Source organism: Hemitrygon akajei, chromosome 18, assembly GCF_048418815.1.
Source record: "Hemitrygon akajei chromosome 18, sHemAka1.3, whole genome shotgun sequence".
Lineage (NCBI taxonomy): Eukaryota > Metazoa > Chordata > Chondrichthyes > Myliobatiformes > Dasyatidae > Hemitrygon > Hemitrygon akajei.
This window is the reverse complement of record NC_133141.1, coordinates 10,044,499-10,070,329: the sequence shown is the minus strand read 5'-3', so window position 1 is coordinate 10,070,329 and position 25,831 is coordinate 10,044,499. Positions and strand designations below refer to the sequence as shown.

The 25,831-nt window shown below is 42.5% G+C and overlaps 1 protein-coding gene across 2 annotated transcripts in view; it reads right to left on the bottom strand.

Moving 5' to 3' along the window:
* The window catches only part of ace (angiotensin I converting enzyme (peptidyl-dipeptidase A) 1), a 141,928-nt gene that overhangs the window by 102,828 nt on the left and 13,269 nt on the right, over positions 1 to 25,831 (bottom strand). For both annotated transcript variants that reach the window (XM_073070754.1, XM_073070753.1), the window contains exons 2-10: positions 23,506 to 23,670; positions 14,426 to 14,525; positions 8,910 to 9,053; positions 7,253 to 7,444; positions 5,759 to 5,856; positions 3,120 to 3,292; positions 2,295 to 2,518; positions 547 to 691; positions 348 to 446 (exon numbers count right to left, since the gene is read on the bottom strand). In XM_073070754.1, coding sequence (XP_072926855.1) covers positions 348 to 446; positions 547 to 691; positions 2,295 to 2,518; positions 3,120 to 3,292; positions 5,759 to 5,856; positions 7,253 to 7,444; positions 8,910 to 9,053; positions 14,426 to 14,525; positions 23,506 to 23,670 — 1,340 coding nt within the window. The remainder of the gene's footprint in view (positions 1 to 347; positions 447 to 546; positions 692 to 2,294; positions 2,519 to 3,119; positions 3,293 to 5,758; positions 5,857 to 7,252; positions 7,445 to 8,909; positions 9,054 to 14,425; positions 14,526 to 23,505; positions 23,671 to 25,831) is intronic.

Sequence of the window (25,831 nt, the reverse complement as noted above, 5' to 3'; positions counted from 1 at the left end):
CTAATCCGTTCTACCTACACAATGTCCACATGCTCCCATTTCCCTCACATTTATGTGCAATCTGATAGCCTTTTGAATGCCTGTACTGTGTTTGCTTCCATCACCCAGGCACCCGCCAGTCTCTGTGTAACAAAACTTGCCCCACACATCTCCTTTCAACTTACTCTCTCTCTCATCCTAGTGACAAGTCCTCTCGTAATAGATTTTAGACGGCTGGCTTGGGCACTGAACAGATCCTTCAGTTAATAGAAGAGTTGCAGAAAGAAACATTTGTCCTTCGTTCCAACGTATCTGTGAAGCAGATGACTGAAGGAGCTCTCTGTGAAACCTAATCTTTGGACATTTACCTGATGTAAGGTGTATTTGCAGGGATGTGGTACTTGGCACCAGGGTCAAAGTTTGTTTCTTTCCTTTGAACTGGGGGGCAGATGCCTTGGTACTTTGTTCTGGAAGACACAAGTGGAGACACAAACTAAATCCTGATGCAAACCCAAGGCTAGTCCCAGTTTATGTTGATCTCTCATCATGGACCACACTCTCTCTTACCTCAGGTACCACCATTCATAGTTGTAGTTGTCTGGGGAAATCTGTCCACTGAACACTTTCCAACGCCACTGATCGATCAGGTATCCAAATGGGAGAAAGGCAATTTTTTCCAAGGCCATTTTCAGGAGGTAATTAATGTCAGTCTCTGTCAAGCAATTGAAAGATTGGATTTTACAAAATTGAAGCTAATTATTTTTTATTTTCTGGCTTAACTCCTCCTAAATTATCTCATCTAAATGGCTATTAAGTGCACTGGGCTCCCCACCACAGGGGGAGATATAACACAGAACATAGGACAGTATAGTGCAGGAACAGTCCCTTCGGTCAATGACTGCACCAAACACTAAGCTATATTAGACTAAATCCTTTCTGCCTGTACATAATGCACAACACTCCATTCCCTACATGTCCATGTGCTTGTCTATAAGTTGTCATATCTGTTTCCACCACTAACTCTGGCAGCCTGTTCCAAATACCTATCGCTCTCTATATAAAAAAATTTGCCCTTCAGCTTTCCTTTCAACTCTTTCCCCCTTCACCTCAAAGCTATGCACTGTAGTATTTGACATTTCTACCCTGGGAAAAACATTCTGGCTGTCTACCTCTCCTAATTTTATGAACTTAAATCAGATCTCCCCTCAGCTTCTGTCTTTCCAGAGTAAACCATCCCTAAGACAAACGATTGACTAACTGACGCTAAATAATTCCGGATGTACCTGTTATGACTTACTTAGTAAGAGAACTTCTGATTTTTTCCGATCACAATCCACGATAACCTACGCACATCCTCCTGTATACTCTAAGTCATCTCTAGATTAGTTATAATACCTAATACAATGTAAATGCTATGTAAAGTAATTGTTATACTGCATTGTTTAGGGAATAATGACAAGGAAAAAAAGTCTGTACATGCTCGAACAACAAGCGCTGGAAGAGCACTTCTGTGTTTTCTTGATTCGCGGATGCGGAACTCGTGGATAAGGAGGGCCAACTGTATATCCTACTCTTATTAGGCACCCAAACATGTACTTTTTGGGATTAAATTCCATCTGCTATAGCTCTACCCAATTTACCAGCTGATTAATATCATTCTGCAACTTTAGTCTTTGCTACCAACACCGTCCCTGTCTCACAAACTTACTCATCTTTTGTTCATGTCTAAATCGATATGACAAACGATGTGGGCTCTGAAACTAATCTTTGTGGGAAACCATTGGTTTCAGACTTTCATTTACAAAAGCCTCATCATCACCCTCTGTCTCCCATTACAAAGTAAGCTGCAGACTATGCATGGGATTAACATCGGCAAGGCAGCAGACCTACATTCTTGCAGAAGGTCCCACACCACCAAGTTCAAGAACTTCCCTTCAAACATTTGGTTCTTGATCAAATTGTACTAGTTTGGACATTATATTGCAGCTACATTTGGGCTATTGTGTACAGTTTTGGTTACCCTATCATAAGAAAGACTCTATTTAGTCTGAAAGAGGTTGAGCAGACTGGAACTTTATTCCTTGGGGCGTAGGAGACTGAGGAGTGACCTTATTTATTTTACAATATGGTGTGGAGTAGGCCTGTCGGGTCCTTTGAGCCACGCTGCCTCAGCAACCCAAACCTAATCACGGGACAATTTACAATGACCAATTAACTTACCTGGTACATGTTTGGACTGTGGGAGGAAACCGGAGCACACGGAGTGAGCAGGGCCGAAGAGCTTGTTTCTGAGCTGACTCTGTGAACCTCCTTACCCTTGTCGTTGGTGACACTGTCCAGTAGTCCAATCTTGTGCAAATGATCGGGTGTAGAGACTGAGAGTGCCAAAACATCTCCGATTGCTTCATGGAAGCCAGGGTTGGCTCCACTTCTGAAGGTGACTGGTTGGTCCTTATACTGAAGGTAGTACTCTATGTGTCCCATCTCATGGTGAACTGTGAACAGCTGCTCCATGGTGACTGTCGTGCACTGCTTAATTCTGGAGAATGAGGAGAAGGGATATTACCATTCATATTGCAGTGGGATTCAGAACCTTACACCCGGATCTCAATCAATCCCAGAACAGAGCAAAGGGTAAGAGAAAGACTCACAAATAACAGAGCTTATCACAACTTTCACATTTCCCAAAATGGCTTGTGCAGTTAAAGGAAGCCTAATTTCTGTTGTAATGTAGGAAAGGTGGCAGTGTAGTCGTCCACAGTGAGCTCCCATATACAAATAGCCATGAGTTACGTTTTGGTGGTGTTGCTAAGTGATGACAATCAGCAACGATGCTGTGTAAGAGATCACTTCCCTCCTTCACATATGGTGCTATGTGATTTTTTTGCCTCTGGAAATATAGATATGGTTTAATGTCTCATTTAAGGACAATACAATACTTCTTGTGAAGTTCACTCCACCATAACAGTGTGGCCTGGATTCCACACTCTTAGAGTTCTATCACTGAGTCACTCCTGACATCCATTAGCATTGTATCTCAGGACCATATAGCACGCAAATGGTCATTACTCTTCGAGTAATCCCATATTCCATCCATATAGCTTATGAATGGCTTCGCGTCTGTTGAGCAGAGTACCGACCTGAAGTCCTTCCGGTTATAGAAATCCCAGGCAGATGCATGGCACACAACTTCCCTGCCGTCATTAGGTTTTTCAAGCATTGAGTAATCCCAAAATTCCTGTGGCATTTCGATTAGCCCCAAGGATGTGAAGAATTTCTCAGAGACTCTGAACATATGGGTGGCATTCCAGTTCTGCAAAATATCACACATTACCAGTGAGTCAGAACAGTAACAAGCCAACAGGAACCTCACAACCCCTCCCTTTGGTCCTGCCCTGTGATCCGTGATCTTCCACCACAAGCTGAATCGTAGGATGAAGTAGTCTTTTTGTTTAAACTGACAATCATAGCAATTTAAAATGATGTCAGTGAAAATGAGTGGTGGGGCAGAGAGGAGCTGCTATATTCCCTGTGTGGAATTATTAATCACTTGTTCCTGGCACCTCTTGAATATAATAAATCTCTGGCACCTCGCCATTTCATGAGACTGAATTTTCAAATTCACACTGTTTTTGTACTGATTTATTTCTGTTTGTACCTACAGAAAGCTTAAGGAAATATTTATCCTCTGGCTCCCGCTGTTGTGCTGATTATTATTTACTCGATGTTCTCCATGCTCCCTGTGTACCCAGCATTCCTTTAACTGCCTGAACTATCAGTATTCCTGCTGATCTATTGCATTACAATTCAGTGTTGCCTCTTGCTTTGCTGATTGGCTTTCAATTCCCCACTGCGTTTGTTGCTATTTAAAGTTACTAATTCTTTAGCTCCTCTTTCACCATTCCTTGATTACCTTGTGAATTTATCAACTCACACTTTAGTACATTGTGATAATACCTACTTATTATAGGTTGATAAGTTTTTAATTGGTCAAGGCATGAAGGGTTACGGGGAGAAGCCAGGAGATTGGGGCTGAGAGAGAAATGACAAAATGTCAGAGCAGACGCGATGGGCCAAATGGCCAAATTCTGCACATATATCTTATGGTCTTATTATAACTCAGATGGTGACATTAGGTCCATGATGACTCCTAGGGTAACAATCCCACTATTTCCCATTCTCTCTCTCCTTATTTTCCTTTATCCCACCAAGATGGCACCAGTGGACAATGGTTCTTTGGGCAACATCTTCCAGATACTTCAGTTTTGCTACATCTTCTACTTATTCTTTTTATCTTAATTTTGATTTTGAAACTGTTGGTGCCTAGGGTTTACAGTCTATAGTTCGATCGAGTGAGCTAGCAGTCTGATGTCCCTGAGAGAACTCCAAACGAGAAATGCAAGCACGAGTTACTATGAGGAGAAGTTGGAATGAGATGAGGGGCCACGATCAACTACATTTCTTTCCAATTATAACGTCGAGGAAGAGTGAAACATCAAGGCAAATGCAGAGGAGGGCGAGCGGTTCTCAGTGGGGCTGCTGTTTTGAGATGCTGCCTTCAGAGGGGCTGGTGGGTCCTGATGCACTCGGGGATGTCATAATTCTGAGATTTATGGGTTAGCCTCTTTCAGTTTTATGTTGGGTTTTTGGCATGTTCTCACCCATTCTTTCTTGTTGCTGATTGGCAGGCTTGAGGCTTGTGGTTTGATGTTCTTGTTCTTTCTCCATGTGTGTCATCTGTTAGTTTTTGTGCGAGGGAAGGGTTGGGGGGGTTGTAAATTGTTGGTGTCTTTCTTTCAATTATTCTGTATTTTATGGATATCTCGAGAAGACAAATCTCAGAGTTGTACTCTGTAGACATACTTTGATAATAAAAATGAACCTTGGAACCTTTGAACATACATGCCTATTAATTCACCTTTGATCATTTTTGGCATTAACCTGCACTAAGGGGTAATTCATAGCAGTGGATTAATCTATCGGCAGGCCTCTGGGATGTAGGAGGAAAATGGAGCATCTGGAGGTACGAATTCCGCACAGTCACCATCAAAAGTTAGAAGGTGGAGTTAAGATGGCGCTAAACAGCGACTCCTTTGCTTGCATCTTTGGAAACAGCTCTACTTCCATCTTTAATATCTCTAATTTTCCCTTTCAGGGTTCTTTAGAAGACCCTGGCCTGGAGTTACACAGTGACTACGGTTCTTAGATACATTATAAGGTATCTAATTCATTAATTTAAAAATATATGTTTTAACCAAGCTGTTTAGTTAGCATTGGTATTGATTTATTATTGTCATATGTATCGAGATGAAATGAGAAGCTTTATACCTTATGAATACACAGATACAATACCTTAGGTCAATTAAAGATATGAGGATATCACTAACAAATAGGTTTTATGTTCTGCCACATACTGACTGATGGTTTAATTAGAGATAGAAGCTTTCAATATCTGCCTATATATATATATATGTCAGGGAAATATTACTCATAGCGTATTACAAATGAACAAATAGAATGTTCGATAAAAAAGATGGATATTACTGGCTAATCTGTTCTGGTCTTCATCAATTTCTGTCTTAACACTTTCTCATATCTTCCTAGTGCCCTTATGTAGGAAAATTTGTCAGGATCCCAAACTGTTTTATCACCATCTGTTCCTCATTATCTCTGTTGAAAGTGAACACTTTCTCCTTTTTGTCTGAGTAAGTTTTTTTGCGGAACAGCTGGTGTTAATTGGTGCAGTGCTCTGTGGGAAAAGACAAATCAATCAACTCACCTTCTTAACCATCATATCAGTAACATCAATGTTGGCTTTGTTTGGGAATGGGATCATAAGGTTGTAGATGTTGTTCCATTGCTGGGCCCACATATTACCTAAATGGAGGAGAAATCTCAGATCAAGAATGGAATGATCAAGAATGGAGGCTGTCTACAAGAAGGGTCAGAGACGTCTCTACTTCCTGAGGAGACTGAGGTCCTTTAACATCTGCCAGACGATGCTGAGGATGTTCTATGAGTCTGTGGTGGCCAGTGCTATCATGTTTGCTGTTGTGTGCTGGGGCAGCAGGCTGAGGGTAGCAGACACCAACAGAATCAACAAACTCATTCGTAAGGCCAGTGAAGTTGTGGGGGTGGAACTGGACTCTCTGACGGTGGTGTCTGAAAAGAGGATGCTGTCCAAGTTGCATGCCATCTTGGACAATGTCTCCCATCCACTCCATAATGTACTGGTTAGGCACAGGGGTACATTCAGCTAGAGACTCATTCCACCGAGATGCAACACTGAGCGTCATAGGAAGTCAGTCCTGCCTGTGGCCATCAAACTTTACAACTTCTCCCTCAGAGTGTCAGACACCCTGAGCCAATAGGCTGGTCCTGGACTTATTTCCACTTGGAATAATTTACTTATTATTATTTAATTATTTATGGGTTTATATTGCTATATTTCTACACTATCCTTGGTTGGTGTGACTGTAACGAAACCCAATTTCCCTCAGGATCAATAAAGTATGTATGTCTGTCTGTCTGAATACTCTATCTGCAGTAACAAAGACGTGCATTTATATAGCACCCTACGCTGAGGTAAAATGGCTCCAAGCTCCTGTGTAGAAGCAAGGTCAATTTAACCCCCAAAAGCAGAGGCAACAAGTCAGAGGATCAGAGAGGAAGAAGTATGACAAAGTAGAGGGATTTAAAGAAAGGTGTGTATTTACATGGTGCCTATTGTATAATTCTCAGGATATCCCAAAATACCTTTGAAGTGTTATCACTGATGTACTATAGAAAATCAAATTTCTGTCCTAAGTCAATAATTTGATCATGTCTGTAAAAGCTGTCGGTGATATTGCATTTTGGAATAATATTCTCAGGAGGCCAAGGGTAAATCCTCTGCCTTACTGTGAAATTTTGCTATGTGATTTTTCCGACCCATCTGCACTTGCCTTATCTAAATACAGTAATGGTAACTCTGGCAGTGTATCACACCCTCAGAGCTGCTCAGTCTCAGATGAACCTTTGTGCTCTGGTCTCTGGATTGGAGCTTCAGTCTTAGAGCCAGATGCCTTCCTCACTGGCTACTTGCAGTGGTGTCTAGGATATTAAGTGTAATTCCTGGGGAGTTGGACTGTCTGGTTGGGTTGTCCAAGTGACTAAAGGACCAGTCATCAGTTTGCAACTAATACAAAACCAGAACAAATAACTACGCCCACCTCAAGTTAATTTTAACAGTTTTAAATATAAAGAATGAGTCTTCCTTGCAGACAGTAATTACCGAATAGATGTGCAGGGATGGGTCCTTTCAGATTTATATATTTGGATCCATATTGCTGATATAACTTCCTCCTCACAAAAGCATGAAGATTAAGGTAAAGTGGTTTGAGCTGATTGTAGATCTCTTCAAGATCATTAGAGAATGTTGGCGACTCATACCAGGATCTCCAGTAAGCTCCAGTGTCGCTAAAACCTGTAAACAAAGCCAGATAACTATTGCTGCAGTGCTACAGACTATAGACTCATAGCACCTTCCATTCACAGAGGAAATGCAACATGCTTAAAAGTCCAAAGAAGTTTCGCAGGAGTGTAATCACACAAAAACAAAAACTGCCATTGCGCCAAAGAAATCTATATTAGGGTGGGCCACCAAATGTTTGCTCCCAAAAACAGAAGAGAACTTAAAGAAGAATGGACAGAATGATGAAGAACTTTAAGAATGGAATTCAGGACGATTATCTCAGTTTGGACCATTTGTCCAACATTTTGTCTATTGGATTTAAAGGAGAAGAGCCTATGGTCAGAGCAAAGAGAGTGTCCTGGCTGAGAGAACCAGGCCATCCAAGGTCATGGGGAAGCTGTAATTGATTTGATTGGTAGATGGAGAAATGACATGGAGGTCAAAGGTTGGGCAAGTGAAGTCAGGTAGTGAGGCTGGTTGGAGATCTGGTGGCTGGGAATGGAGCAAAGATGGACAGGGGTAGGGAAAGGTTGAGGAAATGGTTATTTGTGATTGTGGATGGATAAATTGCAATGGACTTTATTGTTAAGAGGCCAGAAAGATCCTGTCAGCATTGAGGTGTGGTTTGCTGGGCTTAGGATTGTTTGGGTGATTTGATTGGAAAATAGAGTGGAGGTTTTAGGAATGAGGATGGGAGGGTGTCTTGATTGGGTAGAGGACAGAGTGGAATGACTGTAGTCGGTTGTTTGGGCAGGAGACAGGGATGATGGGATGGCTGGATGGGGATTTGGCATGAAAACTGGGAGACATACAAGGATGATTAATAGGTAGTAGGAAGAGATAGGAGCTAGAGCTGGGATACATGGAGTAAAAAGGAATGATGTATAGTTAGGAGTAACACTGGGATGTGAATTAGTGGGGTGCAGAGTGATGGGAGATTATTGCACAAGGAGAGGGTGAATGGGATGCATCATGGGAATGGAATTCTAATTTTCCTGTTCCTGAGACTTAGGGATTGGGATTTTTTTCCTGTTGGCTTGGCCCCTTCCCACAATGCCCAACCATCTGGTATTCCCAAGGACTCAGAGACCTAGCCTGCAGCCATTAAATGGAAATCACAGCTCTCATCTGAGGCAGGCAACTTCAGAATAAACTGCATAAATTATCACCCTGCTTCTGGACCAAGTTCCACGAATCACCCCCTTCAGACCAGACTGCGGTCATCCCTAACTTAGCCCCATTGCACCTTTCCTGTGGCAGAGGACCTGAGGAAGGTCTGCACCTTCAAATTAAAAGGGTGACACAATTATCGAGGACTTGCTGGAAAAGCTGATACAGAGCTCTTGTATTAAGGAAACGAGCAGGACTTATTCCCCTACATTGTCTTGTACTGTTACCGTTAACACTGACAATTTTGTGGGGGTTGGCGGTGGAACCTGCCCAGATCTGCCCATGTAGAGGGGACTAATCTACTCACCATCCATTCTAGAGGCCTTGTTGCTCATTTGAACAAATGTCGTATAATAGTCTCTCAGTGGATTCCCTGCAGAGTTGTGCCAGCCTTCCCATGCATAGAGCAGCTTCTTGTAACTCCGGGACGTTGCCATTATATCCGTCAGCTCTGTAACATGACAGAGAGAGTAGAAGCAGTCAGGAAGTTTACATAGAAACATGGAAAACCTACAGCATAATACAGGCCCTTCAGCCCACAATGTTATGCCAAACATGTAGTTACTTTAGAAATTACTCAGGGTTACCCATAGCCTTCTATTTTACTAAGCTCCATGTTCCTATATAAAAGTCTCTTGAAAGACCCTATCGTATCCGCCTCCACCACTGTCGCCGGCAGCCCATTCCACGCACTCACCACTCTCTGTGTAAAATACCCCTGACATCTTCTCTGTACCTAGTTTAAGATTTCAAAACAATGACAAGCAACACTTTACCAGATATCTGCAGTGAATTTGTTGCCAGTCAGAGAAGATGGTTGCTTTGTCCTGTTTAAAGTTCCTTGGGTGTTGTTGGACCTGAACATATTCCCTTAAGCAGAGAATATTCAATGACCCTCTAGGGTCCTGCCTTGTAGATGGCATTGGAGTGTCAGGAGGTGAGTCACTCATTGCAGGATACACAGCCTCTGACATGTTTGGATCACACGTTTATATTTATGTAGCTGGTCCAGTTGACTTTCTGGTCAATGGGAACCCCAGCATGTTGACAGTGGGTGACTTGGCACAAGTAATGCTATTGAAATTCGAAGGAGGGTGGTTAAACTCTCTGAAGCTGAAGATGATCTTTGCCTGGCATTGCACAATGTAGATGCTCCTGATCACATATCAGTCCATGGTTGAACTTTATCATTGTCTTGCGAATGGAATTGAACTTTGTGCAATCATTTCCAGCTGACTGTATGATGAGACAAAGGTCATCAGTGAAGCTGCTGAAGATGGCTCTGAGAAATGCCTAGGGCTGGGTGATTGATGTCCATCAGCGATAACCACCTTCTGTGTGAGAAATAACTCCATCCGTTGGAGTGCTGTCTGCTGATTACCTTAGTCTTTAGGCTTATCAGGCATGCCGATGACACACTTGACCTAACGTTGCCTAAATATAGAGCTCTTATAGATAGCGGGGTCAAGGGATATGGGGAGAGGGCAGGAATGGGGTACTGATTGTGTATGATCAGCCATGATCACAGTGAATGGCGGTGCTGGCTAGAAGGGCCGAATGGCCTACTCCTGCACCCACTGTCTATTATTGCCTTAATGTCAAGGGCAGTAACTCTCACCTCACCACTCGAATTCAGATCTTTGGTCTATGTTCAGATGAAGGCCTGATCTGAGTGGCTCACTGAAATCAGAACTTAAAATCACTTTCCCTCTCCATTGATGCTGCCCGACTTGCTGAATATCTCTGACACCTTTCATGTTTACTATTGGGTACTAGTGAATTCTCTGATCCTATGTTCTTTGTCGAGTCTGTGTGATACTTCTCACAATATAACCACATTCCACGTTTGTGAGGGTCTTGCAGTGTTGATCAAGTTGGATGTGTGTTTACCATGTACAGATCTGTCTATGCCTACGTTGCTGCTGGGGGATCTGTCCGAAGGTAATCTCATTGTGTTCTGATGTATCCATTTAGTCATTTCATAAAACAGCTGATAACACTGGACAACAAAGATTCTGCTTCCTGAACACTTTCGGGTGCATCTTCCGGATTTTGGACTGCTGATCATGGAGATCACCATGAAAGTTCCCTCTCACGCACCATTTTTTTAAAAAAATGGCCTATATTTGTTATTTCAATTCATACTTCAGGTCAGAGTAACTGATGCCAGATTAAGGAAGTCATTTTTGTTGGTCCACAAATCAAACAAGTCACCAATGACAGGCAATTCAAAGACCTTCCAGTGGGACTGGAGATAAATTGCATGGAAAGTATTCAAAGATGTTGTTGAAAATTTTCTTGGCATCTACAGAACACCAAACTACATGCAGCTGGCTGACAACATGCTTCCAGCATACAAAACCATGAAGTGCAACATGTCACTAAAGATTCATTTTCTGCATTCACATTTAGAATTCTTCCCTGCAAATCTTGGCACTGTCAGTGACGAGCACAGTGAAAGGATTCACCAGAACATTGTGGTCATGGAGAAACCATATCAGGGCAACTGGAATCCATCAATGCTGGTTAATTATTGTTGGACACTTAAACAAGAAGCCTCAGACACTGAGTACAAATGAAAATCATCAACAGAACAGTTTTAGCTCAGTTAAACTATTGCAAAGCACCAGCACTGTTATGCAAGTAAACACATTATATTCATTAGAAGTTAATTTCTTGTTTCTCGAAATTCCTATGCGTTACAAGTAGTCTGAAATTATTTTTGCTTTCAGCTTCAAGCAGTCTATCATTACCATGTAAGCAACACTTTTGAAAAAAATTGTTGTCCAGTGTAATCAATCACATTTCTGTGCGTTTGGGCTGCTGTAAAGTCCAGACTGAACATGGATGCCAGAATTCTTTCCAGTTGGAACATAATAAATTATGACAATCAATTGTTTCATGGCGACCTCAACTGAGACTTGTTCTGTTATTTAAATTATTTACTTCACTGTATTTAAATTCTATAGAGCTGGTAGAAATATCACCATTCTCAACTTCAGCCCCATGGATTTCCAAATATTTGTCCAGTAATTTCTAAATCAGTAAGCACCATAACTTGGGCAACTTAGACCAAAAGTAGACATACTAGATCAATCGCTGTCTAGGTCTTCCTCACGCTGCCCTCTCATCTCTTTATACCGGCCATCTCAATTTCACATTCTCAGCCCTGATGCAGGGACATAATATTGATGATCCCTGTGCGTCCATAGTTGTGGTTTGACCCACTGAGTTCCTCCAGCAGTTTGTTTTTATTTTGCTTTAGTAAGTTAATGACTGCACTACAATTATCAGCCAGAGATAATCAAGAAAGATGGTCATTGGAGACAGGCACCTCAATGTGAACAATGCTTGCAGTGTATAATGAAACATCTGCTAATACAGGAATCACTATGTCTTAAAGATAATAAAGCTCTGTTCATGTAGAAGCAAACACTCATATATGGCAGATATAATACAGGACAGGCAAAGAATAAAATGTCTCTACATTGTCCCATTATCATTCCAATGGCTGGTTAGATACAAGATAAAGCACCCTCCGAGCTGTCCCATTAGGTACTCTGGGAATGTGCACAGGATGGGAGATGGAAAGAGAACATCTCCATGTTCTCTGTCTTGTTCAATTACGACAGGGGTAGATGCTGAACTCACTGAAATTTGCTTTAATGATGTACCTGAATTCCATACTCGGAGGACGACCCTTTCCATTCCCAGTATTAATCATGCAGTAGACTTTGTTATCAGGTCATTTGCAACTACATCAATTTATGTAATTTTCTTTGCGGTTTAAAACACTTAATAAGGAGGAATGTTTTGAGATGCTGATGATGGCCTGAATTTATTCCTGCCTGAGCAAGGACCTGCACCCGCTGCAATTTGCCTTTCACCAAAACAGGTCTACAGTGGACGCAATCTTACTGGCTCTCCACTGGCTTTCGACCACCTGAATATCAGCAATTCAGGCTGCTGTTTAACAATTACAGCTCAGTGTTCAACACTATCATTCCCTCAGTAATAATCAACAAGCTTCAAAAACCTGGGCCTCTGTACCTCTCTCTGCAACTGGATCTTTGACTTCCTCATTGAGAGATCACAGTCTGTGCAGATCTGAAATACCATTTTCTCCTCACTGACAATCAACATCTCAAGGATGTGTGCTTACCTTCCATCGCTCTACTCTCTACACTCTTGACAGTGTGGCTAGGCACTGTGCAAACACCATCTATAAATTTGACAATTTGACACTGTTGTTGGCAGAATCTCAGATGATGACAAGGAGGTGTACAGGAGTGAAATAGATTAGCTAGATCAGTAAGGCCAAGGAACTGATTGTGGGCTTCAGGAAGGGGAAGTCAAGAGAAAACACGCAAATCCTCATTGAAGGGTCAATGGTAAAAAGGGTTCCTTGGCACCAACATCTCAGAGGATCCATCCTAGGCTTCATTTATGCAATTGTGATGAAGGAACTACAGTGGCTATACTTCATTAGGAGATTGAGGAGATTTGGTATGTCATCAAAGAATCTAGCAAATTTCTGTAGATGTACTCTGAGAGCATTCTGACTGGCTCCATCACTGTCCTGCATGGAGGTTCCAACGTAAGAGGCTGCAGAGGGCCGTCGATTCAGTCAACTCCAGCACAGGTGCAAGCCTCTCCATTCATCAAAGATATCTTCAAATGGCAGTGCCTCAGGAGGGCAACATCCATCACTAGGAATCCTCACTATCAAGGGCGGGCCCTCGTCTCACTACTACCAGAACCACACTCCACATTTTAGGAACAGCTCCTTCTTCCACTCTGCCATCATAGTTTTGAATCATGTATACACTGCTTGCTATTCCTCCTTTTGCACTATTTAATTATTTACTTTTATTGTAATCTGTAGTAATTTGTTACGTCTGTACTGTACTGCTGCTACAAAACAACAAATTTCATGACTTATGTCAGAGACATTGAACCTGATTCTGGTTCTGGTGATGAGAAATGGAGTGAGGGTGAGTGAGCCTGAGACAGTGCCTGGGGAAAGGGATTAAAGTGGTGAAGTTTCAGAAAGCTGAGAAGAGGCTTGGGGCTAAAATCTTAGATCGGAGGGGATAAACATAACTGTAATGACGGAATTGGTGGAGAGAGCAGATGACCACCATTAGAGGAGCAGAGCCAGTGAGCAGTGAAATAGTCAAAATAGCTTCACGCTTTGAATATATTTCTTTTCTATGTTCTTTCCGAGCAGCCAAATCTCCTCTGAACTACTAGGGATGATGCAAACCCTGGGTGTGAAATAAAACCTTTGCTTCCTCCTACAGTCTCCACTCAGTGTCCCTCATCAAAAGAATAATGGAGAGCTGGCTTCTCAAGTGCCCCAAATTATCTCATAGCTGATATCAAGAGACGTGACAGCTACTAGTTTTCACTGAAATTTTCTGCTTCTTGGCATTGAAGGTTTAGGGAGGCTTGTGGCCAATTTTCTAACAGCCTCCGTGTTAAGCATGGCATCCCAAGAGGAGGAAGGTGAGCCAGTGGCCTCGGAAGACTCAGCCTGTATCCCACAATCCATGTTATTATTTTTCTTTTGTGCTACCTTGCTTTACTTACATATGGAATTAACTGTCTGAATGGCATCCATACAAAGCTTTTTGATATATGTGACAACAATAAACCAATGCCAATAGCAATGGCCTCGCTACAAAAAGTGTGTGGAGTGGGTTCTACATTTGGTCTCCGTTGCCCTGGTTATAGTGCTTCTTGGCTTGGAAGGACTGAATAATGCTGTTCCCTCTGCTGCATTGTGACCTCTTAAGTTACAGATCCCCCCATCTTACTTACCTGGCTCGAGATTCCAACATTTGTTGAGATCCAACTCACCAGGTGGGCACACCTTAGCTGTGGAGTATATATTGTCCATTTCACTCAGGATGGTGTTGTACTGAAACCAGAGACAGTTTGTTAGCAACAACAAAACATCTGTAATGCAGAAAGAGGTGAAATGTAAAGGCAACACACACAAAATACAGTCGACTGTACTTCTTCCTATAGATGCTGCCTGGCTTGCTGCGTTCCACCAGCATTTTGTGTGTGTTGCTTGGATTTCTAGCATCTGCAGATTTCCTTGTGTTTGCGAAATGTAAAGGCTATGCTTTTGTTACCTGTAATATCATCTGTGCACTAGTTTCCTTATTATAACGATAAAGAAATAGAGCAGAAACCTAAAATATGGAATGTTCATTCTACTATGGTGTTGGCCAGGAAGAATGAAAATCAGTGACCAGGAAATGAGGTGGCCATTTTGTGAGACTATCCTTGCAGCCACCCATTTTTTGAACTCTTTGATGAATTGAATGTGGACACAAGGAGTTTCAGCTAATGACCTGCTAAACCTGAGACCATTCTCAAACAGGTAGCTCTGTATTATGTAAAGTGGCAGGCTTACAGGAGGAAGCTCAGTGTCTGGGTCATCTGGTTTGACTGGCTTGAACTGGCTAGAGTTGAAAAGAACAAAGGCATGAGGCTAAGGGCAGAGACCATAGAACAATGCTGGTTGTAGCCCTGGACCAGAGCCAATGAGAGGATGGCCCAGGTAATTCAGGTGACCTTGAGCCATTGAGATGGAGATGCATCATTTGAACTGATGAGGAACATTATAAGAGTTAGGAGCTTCAAATGCAAAGGAATGGTTACTCTCCAAAGATCAACCATTGCGGACACATGGAGATAGGAGTGGGTCCACGAGGAGCACTTGGCCAAAGTAGAATCCTTTCCGGGATAATACCTTTTCTCTTCATTTACTGTTTACGGAGGGTCAGGAAATCCTAGTGGGTGTGCACATAGGTAGTTAGTTCATGAACCCACGTGCTTTTTAGTTGAGACAATAAAGATTACTTGTCAGAAAATACAGATTCTATCTGTGCCCCTCTGATTATTCTTACTAAAAGGGTCAGTGGTACAGTACAGTTGCTGGTATAACTAATTTTTATCTAAACATGGGAATCTATATAATGAGATAAGTGTGTAAGATTCTGAGTGGCATAGTTAGAGTAGTCAATGAGAGTCTTTCTCCCAGGGAGGAAATATCAAATTCCAGAGACATAGGTTTAAAGTGAGAGGTGGGGAGTTCAAAGGAGATTTGTGAGACAAGATATTGTAACACAGAGACTGGCGGGTGCCGGGAACATGCTGTCTGAGGAGATATCAGAAGCAGATCTGATAGCAACATCTAAAAGGCTTTTAGAGAGATGTGTGAAAAAGCAAGAAATAGAGAGATATGGGCCAAAGCAGGCAGATGGGACATATTTAGATTGACATCAGAGTCAGTACAGACATAATATTCAGTGGTGTACTCTAGATTTCTGGAGATAATCAAGCAGATCATATGATGCAAGTATGACAGGTGGGATCTTCATGATGTCCCCCACCAACCAGGCTAAGGCACCAGTGTGCTCATTGATGTAAGCGTTAGGGTGGCAAGAACCCCAATCACAAGTAAACTAGTATTCTATGTTGGAGACAGTTGCTTATGGACTTTACATGCCAGTTTTAAAAAGCGAGCTGGGCCTGTTGGGACTTGTCAGTGGAGTGGGAGTTTGCAGAGTGAGTTGGAGACAGTTCCTTATGGACTTTACACGCCAGTTTTAAAAAGCGAGTGGGGTCTGTTGGGACTTGTCTGTGGAGCAGGAGATTGCTTGGGTTAATGCTAACTGTGGTTAATTAGCAAAGGCCAATAAAAAGAAGTGGGATTTAAGCAGAGCAGTCATTGTGTGATTGGACCAGCATTAGAGTGGTCAGACTTTGGCTCGACAGGCTTACGCAAGAACAGGCACAGGCTGGAAGTTAAGTTTGAAGCGTTAGAGGCATAACAAGTGCAGGCAGTGGAATACTTTTCCTGTGAGATGTGGGATTTTGGGGTACCTAACAGTCTCCCTGATAATTACCTCTGTAGGAAGTGCACCCATCTTCAGCTCCTGATTGACAAGGTCAAGGAACTGGAACTGGAACTGGATGCACTTGGAACCATCTGGGAGACTGAAAATTACATAGATGAGTCTTTTACTAAAATGGTCACACCCAGAATGCAGGCTTCAGATAGGTGGGTGACCAGCAGGACAGGTAAGGGGAATGACCAGTCAGTGGAGGACTCCCCTGTGATCATTCCCCTCAGCAACAAGTATACCCCTTTAGATACTGCTGGGGGGTGGGGGGTGGGGAACGATCCATCTGGGCACAGTAGCGGCAGCCAGGCCAGTGGCGCAGTGGCCAGCTCTGCAGCTCCGCAGGGAAGGGTAAAGTCAGGCAGAGTGAAAGCGATAGGAGAATCAATAGTTAAGGAGATTCTGTGACCATGAAAGTGATGCCAGCATGGTGTGTTGCCTTCCAGGTTCCAGGGTCCAGGATGTCTCAGAGCGGCTGTGGAAGATTCTTAAGAAGGAGGGTGAGCAGCCAGAGGTCATGGTGCACATTGACACCAATGACATAGATCGAAAAGGGAAGAGGTCCTGTGCAGTGACTATCGGGAGTTAGGGAAGAAGCTGAAGAACAGGAATAATCCTAGGTAATAATCTCTATGATGGTGGCTGAGAGAGTGAGGGGCAGGGTTCCAGACTTCTGGATCATTGGGATCTCTTCCAGGGATTGTATGACCTGTGCAAAGAGGATGGGTTACACCCGAACCCAAGGGGAACCAATATCCTTGCAGGCAGGTTTGTCGGGGAAGGTTTAAACAAAGTTGGCAGGGGGTTAGGAACCAGAGTGATAGGGCTGAGGATGGGCAGAAGCAGTGTGCAGCTAGACCATCAGGAAAGTCAAGTAGATGAAGCTGTATGAGATGTTGGTGAGGCTTAATTTGGAGTATTGTCTACGGGTTTGGTCACCAACCTACAGGAAGGATGTAAACAAGGTTGAAAGAGCACAGAGAAAATTTACAGGACGTTGGCGGAACTGGGGGACCTGAGTTATAAGGAAAAATTGAATGGGTTAGGACTGTATTCCTTGGAACATAGAAGATTGAGAGGAGATTTGATAGAGGGGTATAAATATAGGCTTTTTCCACTGAGGTTAGGTGGGACTATAATTAGAGGTCATAGGCTAAGGGTGAAAGGTGAAAAGTTTAAAGGGAACATGGGGGGAAACTTCTTCACTCACAGGTTCATGAGAGTGTGGAATGAGCTGCCAGCACAAGTGGTGTGTGTGAGCTCGATTTCAATGTTTAAGAGAAGTTTGGATGGGTATGTGGATGGTAGGAGTATAGAGGACTATGGTCCCGGTGCCGGTCAATGGGAGTAGGCAGATTAAATGGTTTTGGCATGGACTAGATGGGCTGAAAGGCCTATTTCTGTGTTGTACTTTTCTATGACTCTATGACTCAATAACTCTATGATAGGGCAGTTAGTGGGATAAGATGAAGTATAACATAGCGGTAAAATTGAAAAGGGAGATGAGTCAGGACTAAAGGCACCGTACTTGAATGCACACAGAATATGGTATTTGAATGCAGTTAGAGGTTGGCAGGTATGATGTGTGAACGTCACTGAGATGTGGCTGAAAGAATATCATAGTTGGAAGTTTAACATCCAAAAATACACACTGTAATGGAATGACAGGCAGGTAGACAGAGGGGGTGGCGTGGCTCCGTTGGTTAAGACTGAAATAAAATCCTTAGAAAGAGGTGACATAAGAGTGGAAGATGCAGAATCCTTGTGGGTAGAGTTAAGAAACTTAAGGGTAAGAAAACCCTGATGGAAGTTACTTACAGGCCTCCAAAGAGTAGCCAGGATGTGGGATATAAGTTACAATGGGAGATTAAAAAAGGCACGTAATAAGGGCAATGATACGATAGTCAGGAGGGATTTCAACATGCAGGTAGACTGGAAAAATTAGGTTGTTGCTGGATCCCAAGAGACAGAATTGGTAGATTGCCTATGAGATGGCTTTTTAGAGGAGTTTGTGGTAGAGCCCACTAGGGGAAGGGTAATTCTGGATTGGGTGTTGTGTAATGAACCTATTTCATTAGGGAGCTTTAGGTGAAGGAACCCTTAGGAGACATTGATCATAATATGATATAATTCACCCTGTAGTTTAAGAAGGAGAAGATAAAAGTCAGATGCATCAATATTACAATGGAGTAAAGGGAATTACAGAGGCTTGAGAGATAAGCTGGTCAAAGTTGTTTGGAAGGGGACACTAGCAGAGATGATGGCAGAAAAGCGATGGCTACAGTTTCTGGGAGCAATTCAGAAGGCGCAGGATCAATACATCCCAAAGATGAAGAAGTATTCTAAAGGCAGAATGAGGCAACTGAGAGTGACAAAGGAAGTGTAAGACAGCATAAAAGCGAAGGAGAGGACATATAATATAGCAGAAACTAGTAGGGAAGTTAGAGGATTGGGAAGCTTTCATAAGCCAACAGAAGGCAACTAAACAGCCATAAGGAGAGAAAAGATGAAATATGAAGGTAAGTTAGCCAAAAATATCAAAGAGGATACAAAAAGTTTTTTTTCAGATGTATAAAATGTAAAAAAGAGGTGAGAGTTGAGAGTACAGCCAGGGGTGTGTGCTTAGCCCACTGCTCTACTCTCTATATACACATGACTGTGTGGCTAGGCATAGCTCAAATACCATCTATAAATTTGCTGACGATACAACCATTGATGGTAGAATCTCAGGTGGTGACGAGAGGGCGTACAGGAGTGAGATATGCCAACTAGTGGAGTGGTGCCGCAGCAACAACCTGGCACTCAACATCAGTAAGATGAAAGAGCTGATTGTGGACTTCAGGAAGGGTAAGACGAAGGAACACATACCAATCCTCATAGAGGGATCAGAAGTGGAGAGAGTGAGAAGTTTCAAGTTCCTGGGTGTCAAGATCTCTGAGGATCTAACCTGGTCCCAACATCGAGATGTAGTTATAAAGAAGGCAGTGGCTATACTTTATTAGGAGTCTGAAGAGATTTGGTATGTTAACAAATACACTCAAAAACTTCTATAGATGTACCGTGGAGAACATTCTGACAGGCTACATCACTGTCTGGTATGGAGGGGGTACTGTACAGGACTGAAAGAAACCGTAAATCTAGTCAACTCCACCATGGGCACTAGCCTACAAAGTATCCAGGACACCTTCAGGGAGCAGTGTCTCAGAAAGGCAGCGTCCATTATTAAGGGCCTCTAGCACCCAGGGCACGCCCTTTTCTCACTGTCACCATCAGGTAGGAGGTACAGAAGCCTGAAGACGCACACTCAGCGATACAGGAACAGCTTCTTCCCCTCTGATTCCTAAATGGACATTAAAGCTTTGGACACTACTTCACTTTTTTAAAAATATTCAGTATTTCTGTTTTTGCATGTTTTTTAATCTATTCAATATACGTAATTGATTTACTTGTTTATTATTATTTTTTATTTCATTTATTATTATTATTTTTAATTTCATTTATTATTTTTTTTCTGTGCTAGATTATGTGTTGCATTGAAATGCTGCTGCTAAGTTAATGAATTTCACGCCACATGCCTGTGATAATAAACCTGATTCTGATTCTGATTCTGATATTGGGCCTCTGGAAAATGATGCTGGAGAGGTAGTAATGGGGGACAAGGAAATAGCCAACGAACTTAATAAATATTTTGTGTCAGTCTGCACTGTGGAAGGCACTAGCAATATGTTAGAAACTCAAGAGTGTCAGGGTCAGGTGAGTGTAGTTGCTATTATTAAGGAGAAGCTGCTTGGGAAGCTGAAAGGTCTGAAGGTAGACAAGTCACCTCGACCAGATGGACTACATCTCAGGATTCTGAAATAGATAGCTGAAGAGATTGTGGAGGCATTAGTACTGATCTTTCAAGAATCACTAGATGTTGAAGTGGTTCCAGAGGACTGGAAAACTGCAAATGTCACTCCACTCTTTAAGAAGGGAGGGAGGCAGAAGAAAGGAAATTATAAGCTGACTTCAGAGGTTGGGAAGGTGTTGGAGTCCATTATTAAGGGTGAGGTTTCAGGGTATTTGGAGGCACATGATGAAGTAAGGAGAATCACAAAACAATTATTCTGGGAATGAACGGTTTAATGTATGAGGACCATTTGGTGGCTCTGGGCCTGTACTCACTGGAGTTTAGAAGAATTAAAGTAAGAGGAAATCTTGCCTGACAAATCTGTTGGAATTCTTTGAGAGGAAATAACAGGTAAGATGGACAAAGGAGAGTCAATGGATATTGTGTACAGGTTTCCCCCGCCATCCGAAGGCAGAGCGTTCCTATGAAACCTTTCTTAAGCCGAAATGTCATAAAGCGAAGAAGTAATTACCATTAATTTATATGGGAAAAATTTTTGAGCGTTCCCAGACCCAAAAAATAACCTATCAAATCATACCAAATAGCATATAAAACCTAAAATAACATGAACATATAGTAAAAGCAGGAATGATAAGATAAATACACAGCCTATATAAAGTAGAAATATTGTATGTACAGTGTAGTTTCACTTATCAAAATCGGGAAGACAGCAAGCCAGAATCCATCTGGAGAAAATAAATTGGCACGTACACGCATGCGCACACAACTGCCCGCACAAGGCTTCATGGTCATGGTAGTCTTTCTCGGAGTAAACACACGTATAAAGCAGGTGTCTTTCTTTCATAAAAGCAAAAATCCATTTTGGTTGGCGAAATCAGGTACTAATGTAGGTCTTTCGTAACAGCGAGCTGTCATAAAGCGAACGTTCAAAAAATGGGGGCTACCTGTACTTGGATTTTCAGAAACCCTCTGACAAGGTGCTGCACATGAGGCTGTTTAACAAGATAAGCACCCTTGGAATTACAGGGAAGTTACTAGCATGGATAGAGTATTGGTTAATTGGTAGGAGGTAAAGAGTGGGAATAAAGGGAGCCTTTTCTGATTGACTGTGAGTGACAATTGGTGTTCCGCAGGGGCTGGTATTGGGGCTGCTTCTTTTCACGTTATATGTCAATGATTTGGTTTACAGAGTTAATGGCTTTGTAGCCAGGTTTGCAGATGATATGAAGGTAGATGGAGGGGTAGGTAGTGTTGAGGATTCTACAGAAGGACTTGGACAGGTTGGGAGAGTGGGCAAAGAAGGGGTAGATGGAATATAGCTTAGGAATGCTCATGCACTTGTATGTACAGTAAGTGCATGGTCATGCACTTTGGTAGAAGGAATAAAGGCATTGACTATTTTCTAAATGGGAGAAAATTCAAAAATCAGAGGTACAAATTTCGTGCAAGGTTCCCTAAAGGTTAGTTTGCTGGTTGAGTTGGTGATAAGGAAGGCAAATGCAATATTACCATCCATTTCAAGAAGTCTAGAATATCAGAGCAAGGATGCGATGCTGAGGCTTTATAAGGCATTAGTCAGACTGCACTTGGAGTATTGTGAGCAGTTTTGGGTCCCTTATCTAATAAAAGATGTGCTGGCATTGGAAAGGGTCCAGAGGAGGATCACGAGAATTATTCCAGGAATGAAAGGGTTAATATATGAGGACTATTTGATGGCTCTGGCCTGTACTTGCTGGAGTTTAGAAGAGTGGGGGGGGGGGGGGGGGAGTCTCATTGAGACCTATCGAATATTGAAAGGTCTAGACAGTGTGGATTTGGAGAGGATGTTCCCTATATTGGGTGAGACTAGGACTAGATTGCACAGCCTCAGAATAGAGGGACGTCCATTGAAAACAGATGTGAGAAGGAATTTCTTTTGCCAAAGGGTAGTGAATCTGTGGAAATCATTGCTACAGATGGTTGTGGAGGGCAAGTCGTTGGGTATACTTAAAGTGGTAGTTGATAGGCTCTTGATTAATCAGGGCATCAAAGGTTACAGGGAGAAGGCAGGAGAATAGTGTTGAGAGGGACAATAAATCAGCCATGATGGAATGGCAGAGCAGACTCAATGGGCCAAATGGCCTAATTATGCTCCTTTGTCTTATGGTATTATTCTGAAGTGAAACACCATCAGAGTGGTTAGTGATATACAGTTCAACTCTGAATCCAGAATGGTAAATACAATCTGACAAGATTAGCTCCCAGCGGGTACAACAAGCAGGAAGAGTGTGAAGCGGATGCAATGGGTCACTGCAGCGCTACGGATATGGACTAGAAGGTGTGCCTTGTCTGGCGTGGATGTTTTCAGAAGATATCAAATAATATAGAGGGAAGCTGCAGGACCATGCAAGGTAGACAGAGGAGGAGAACCATGAAGATAATGCGAGCTGAAGGATTCAGCTCTATGAGTGTAGAACACCTGAGGGCGGGCAAAGAAAGGAGGCACCACGCTCATGTGGTGAGGAGGGAAGAAAAGGAAAGGGGGAATTTGGTAAACTGGTTTATTGTCACATGTACTGAGGTACAGTGTAAAGCTTTTTTTTTGAATGTCATCTATGCAGATCATTCCATCACAATAGTACATTGCGTTTATACAAGCGACAGAATGGAGAATGAAGTGCTACAGTTACAGAGAAAGTGCAGACAATAGAGTGCAAGACCATGAGGACCAAAGGCAGTTTGTGAGGTCATGAGTCTGTCTTAGCGTACAAGCGGGCTGTTCAATAGAAACAGAGTGGAGGTGGGTGTCATTGAGAGTTGTCACAGTCAGTGACGGGTGACAGTGATGGCTCTCGGTGTATTCGTGGGGTAAATATTACTCTGATTACTGGAGATTACTGTACGCTGAAGAATGGAGTCTTGGTTCAGATTAGCCATAGATAGATTGGAGTGAATTCAAGATGCTGTAGGCCCTCTTCCTCTGTCATGGAAACATTTGCCTTTGGATTCCAAAACATGACATCTGATTCTTGGGCTCCATCTGGGTTGGAGTGGCGAGGTTAATGGCTGTCTTGGGAGGAACGGAAATCGGGCAGCGAGGAGGCTGCTGCAACCGGCACAGGAGTGCTGCTCCGCCAGGATAAACTACATACCTTCTTCCTCTCATCTGGTGAGAGATTAGAAGTGCTTAGGATGCGGATATTCTTGAGGAGCCTTGTCAGCGTCGTATCATTGAAACTGTCTTTAATCTGATCAAACTCCTTTGCTTTCTTGGCCCAGGCTTCCACAAATTCCTGCTCTTTCAAGGAGGCCTCGATCTGTGGAACAAGATCATTTGTTTAATTAGTAATGTTAATATTCTGCTCCTTCAAACTGTTGGAAATGAGGAAAGTGCTGGTAACAGGACAGAAGACATCTCTAGAGGAAGACGTAGAGTTAATATTTCAGGTTAAAACCCTTTCTTTGGAACTAAGAAAGAGAGAAAACTACTTTAAGGTTCAGCAGAATAGACAGGACAAATGGAATATTGCTGATGGGGCGGGCTCAGGGTTGCTGTGGGGATAAATCGTAGAGATGAACTAATTGATCGGTTGAAGGTTGTCACTCCTGGCTGGCATTTCCCACCTTTTCCCTTTCCTCCCTAATTGGTCCTTAATCCCCACACTTGATCCCCAATTCCTCTCAATCACTAGCACCTGGTTTCCATTAGCCACCAGAGGATAAGACTCCAACAGCTCCAGTCAGCCCTTGCCAGATTGTTAGCGCGCGCGCGCGCACACACGCACACGCACACGCACACGCACACGCACACGCACACGCACACGCACACACACACACACACACACACACACACACCCTGCCTCATTGTCCAATAGGTTTTTATTGGCATTTATGTAAAATAGACTGAACCAAATAGAGAAATGAGTAGAGGTCTTCAAAAGGTAAAGGTTTCCTTTGATCTGACTTCTTGTTTGCATCCTTGCAGTACAATCATAATATAAGAAGCTTGTATTATTAAGTAATACTGATATAAGAAGAATACATAGTCAGATCCCACAGACAACAGTTTTAGCTCAGTTGAATAAGGGATTGGCCAGGATTTGGGACAGAACTTCCAAATCCCTCAACCTTCAATCCTTGGATGGAGATGCAGCTGTTCCATCCTATGGATTCAACTCAGTCTGTTCATGAGTTAATCCAGACTGTGTGCAGGGCACACTCCAGCCAGTCCATTTTGACTGGGACACTCTGTAGCTGCTATGTTCAATGTGTGACAGGCCTTAGAAAATTGACAAACTACAGTCTACAGGTTCTGAGTGTGATACAATCTGGACTTGACTTCATGAGATGACACACTAAGGACTGTGTTGTGAGCATGATGGCCTCTAGTCTTCTGCCTGTGTGTGCTGTGAGCGTGACACACTGACACTCTCTCTCTCTCTGGTGTACATATTCTATGTGAATTCTGTGTGGAGAGGGATAAATTGAAGCCTGGCTAATTAATTGCTCAGTAGTGTGGGGTATTGCAACTGGCCACAGGCAGAAAATGAAATCTCTGTGAAATGTTTGTTAAAAATGCCTTGCCTGAAGAAATACAGTATTTTCTTGAAGCTTATGTGGGAGGTGTACTAATGTTCATCTGCACAGTCACTGTGTAGTCAGAAGTCTCACTGGGCCTTTCATTCTGTTTATGGCAGTCTCATTACAAGGTGAATGGTCCTGCACAGTAAGCAGTTCAAACTTGGTGGTTATGCTTACAGACCCAATCACCCAGTCAGAGATTTTGATTAATAACATTCTGTAAAGGTTTTAGAATTTTGTAGTTAGCTTAAAAAGCAATCACAGTTAAACAGGCTTGTATGAGGCTGTTGGGATGTTGCACAGACTTAGCAGGTCATGTAGCCCTTTAGTTCATACGTGACTTGAGCACCTCTTTACATGACCTTAAAAAAAATACCACAGATGCTGGACATCTAAAACAAATACAGAAAGTGCTAAAAATGCTCAGCACTGCAGTCATGAACATAAAACATGAATTCTGTATCTTTCTCTGCAGATACTGCCTGACTTAGAGACTATTTCCATCATTTTCTGTTTGCAGGACATGTCTTGAAGTGGTCATATCAAACCACTAACGAAGTGCAACCCCAACACCTATCCCACCCTAACCTGGAATAGACGGAGAACTAACTCTCAGTGGTTACTTAGGAACAATTGATAAACACTTCAAGAATGATTAAAGATGGACTTATACTTTCGAAGCTGGTAAACCTTCTGATAAACCACCCAGCCATAATAATCCTAATATGTGCACTGACAGCTTTTGTACAAATGTTTTTGATATAAATTGATATTCAACAATCTAATGAGGGCTAAAGGCACCACATTTTTTTTCACATGCTCCTACTCATTCTATATTCAACAGAGAGAATCAATAATGCATATTTTGGGCCATCACCAGAATTTGTTGTTTATCTC